A 1,587-nucleotide genomic window follows, 5' to 3' on the forward strand; every position below is an offset into this window, starting at 1 on the left:
ATTTATTTTGCATTTGAAAAATCGAAACCATGAAAATAAAAACTTCTAACACGTTAATCCATCTCCATCTGATCGTTTATTGTCTTTTTCATCCCCACAATCCAGTCTCCTGAATTTAATACAGTTCGGTCAAATGCTTCTCTCCGTCTTTTAAAGCAGAAATAATTTCCATCATTTCTTCCAAAAATTAACACTAAACCACAAATCTACATCACACGAGATACTTGGGCTAGTTTATAATACATAGTGGGGAGGTGATGCATTGTCTCGTGATTATGTTTTGATTTCTTTTTTTACAAATGGAAGTCATTTTTGTACACTTAATCCAGAGATCACATTTGGCAGAAACTACTAGTCGAAGGCAGTGTGATGTGTAAATGAAGATAACACTGTGGATGGTCCAACACACATGCAAGTGCCCACACCCGAACTGACGCATGGGCATACATGCAGCTACGAACACACTAAGACAATTAAGTATCAGCAGTGGACATGAGGTCTTTCATGTGAGAAGTTGAACCAGAATTTCTTAGGTTTCTGCTTAATCAGAAACTCCACACCCACAAAAAAAGAAAACAAAACAAAACAAAAAACACCCTGATGGATTTGAGACGGATGAGTTTGTTTAAACCGTTTGCAAACAGGGAAGCTTTAGCAGCGACAGCAGACATATAACACTTAGAGAACAAGATGGGGCAAGACTGCACAAAGCCAGGGGGGGAAAAGAGAGTGAGAGAGCGAGAGAGGTAGAAAATAGAGCAGAGGGTATGCGTGATTAAGTGAGGGGACGTGTTTCAGTTCTTTTTCAGAATACTCTTTGGTCCATTTGTCCAGAGTTGTTGTTTTACTGTTGTTTTGAATTTGTGTTATGTGTTGTTAACCCGTGTGTGGTTCTCATTAGGCCGGTGTGGTGTGAATGATTCTGAGTATGCATGCGCTGATGTCAAAGCATGGGGTGTCAGATGACACTCTCAAACAGCAGAGTACTCTTGGTTTCTTCAGGGGGCAGCAGTTTGGCCTCGCTCTCTGGTGCCAGGTACTCCAGGTGATGTCTGCCCCAGACTGGGGTGTTTAGATGCTGCCATCGCTGAGGAGGAAAATGAGACAAGTGCTTGAACTTCCTCTCTAATGACAAAATGATCTGAGACACACACGCACAAACAAAGGCAGTAAACAAGAACAAACTAAACTACAGAATTTGCATGAAAATGCAGCGTGAATGCTTAATGCTGAAAGATTTTTTCAGAATTTGGCTAAATTAGCAAAAACATAGCTGAAAAACTAAAACAAGCACAAAGAAGCAGAAGGAGCACATTTGCTGAATTAAGCAATAAGTAGCTGAGAGTATCACAAAAAGTTTATTGTTATCTGAAAAAATCTTAAATTAGATGAAAATAGCTTAAAAAAGGAGTTTAAATTGCAGAAAACTGCTGAAAGAGGCATAGATTCAAGGAATAAGATTGTGGAATAACTTGGACAGCAATTTTAAATTATTGAAAACATACGAAGCTGATGTTTGAGGGGTTGATTAAGTTTTTTGTTATGCTGATGAGGGTGTAAAATTATATATGTATGTAAGTATATACA

At 38.6% G+C, this 1,587-nt stretch overlaps 1 protein-coding gene across 1 annotated transcript in view; it reads right to left on the reverse strand.

The window, feature by feature from the left end:
• Window positions 1–57: 57 nt before the first annotated feature.
• Window positions 58–1,587, reverse strand: part of si:ch211-117c9.5 (sodium- and chloride-dependent creatine transporter 1) — an 18,709-nt gene continuing 17,179 nt past the window's right edge. The window contains exon 14 of the mRNA XM_014017395.1: window positions 58–1,087. Within this exon, the coding sequence (XP_013872849.1) occupies window positions 959–1,087 (129 nt within the window). The 3' untranslated portion in view covers window positions 58–958. The remainder of the gene's footprint in view (window positions 1,088–1,587) is intronic.

This window comes from Austrofundulus limnaeus, unplaced genomic scaffold (assembly GCF_001266775.1).
Source record: "Austrofundulus limnaeus strain Quisiro unplaced genomic scaffold, Austrofundulus_limnaeus-1.0 Scaffold3, whole genome shotgun sequence".
Classification (NCBI taxonomy): Eukaryota; Metazoa; Chordata; class Actinopteri; order Cyprinodontiformes; family Rivulidae; genus Austrofundulus; species Austrofundulus limnaeus.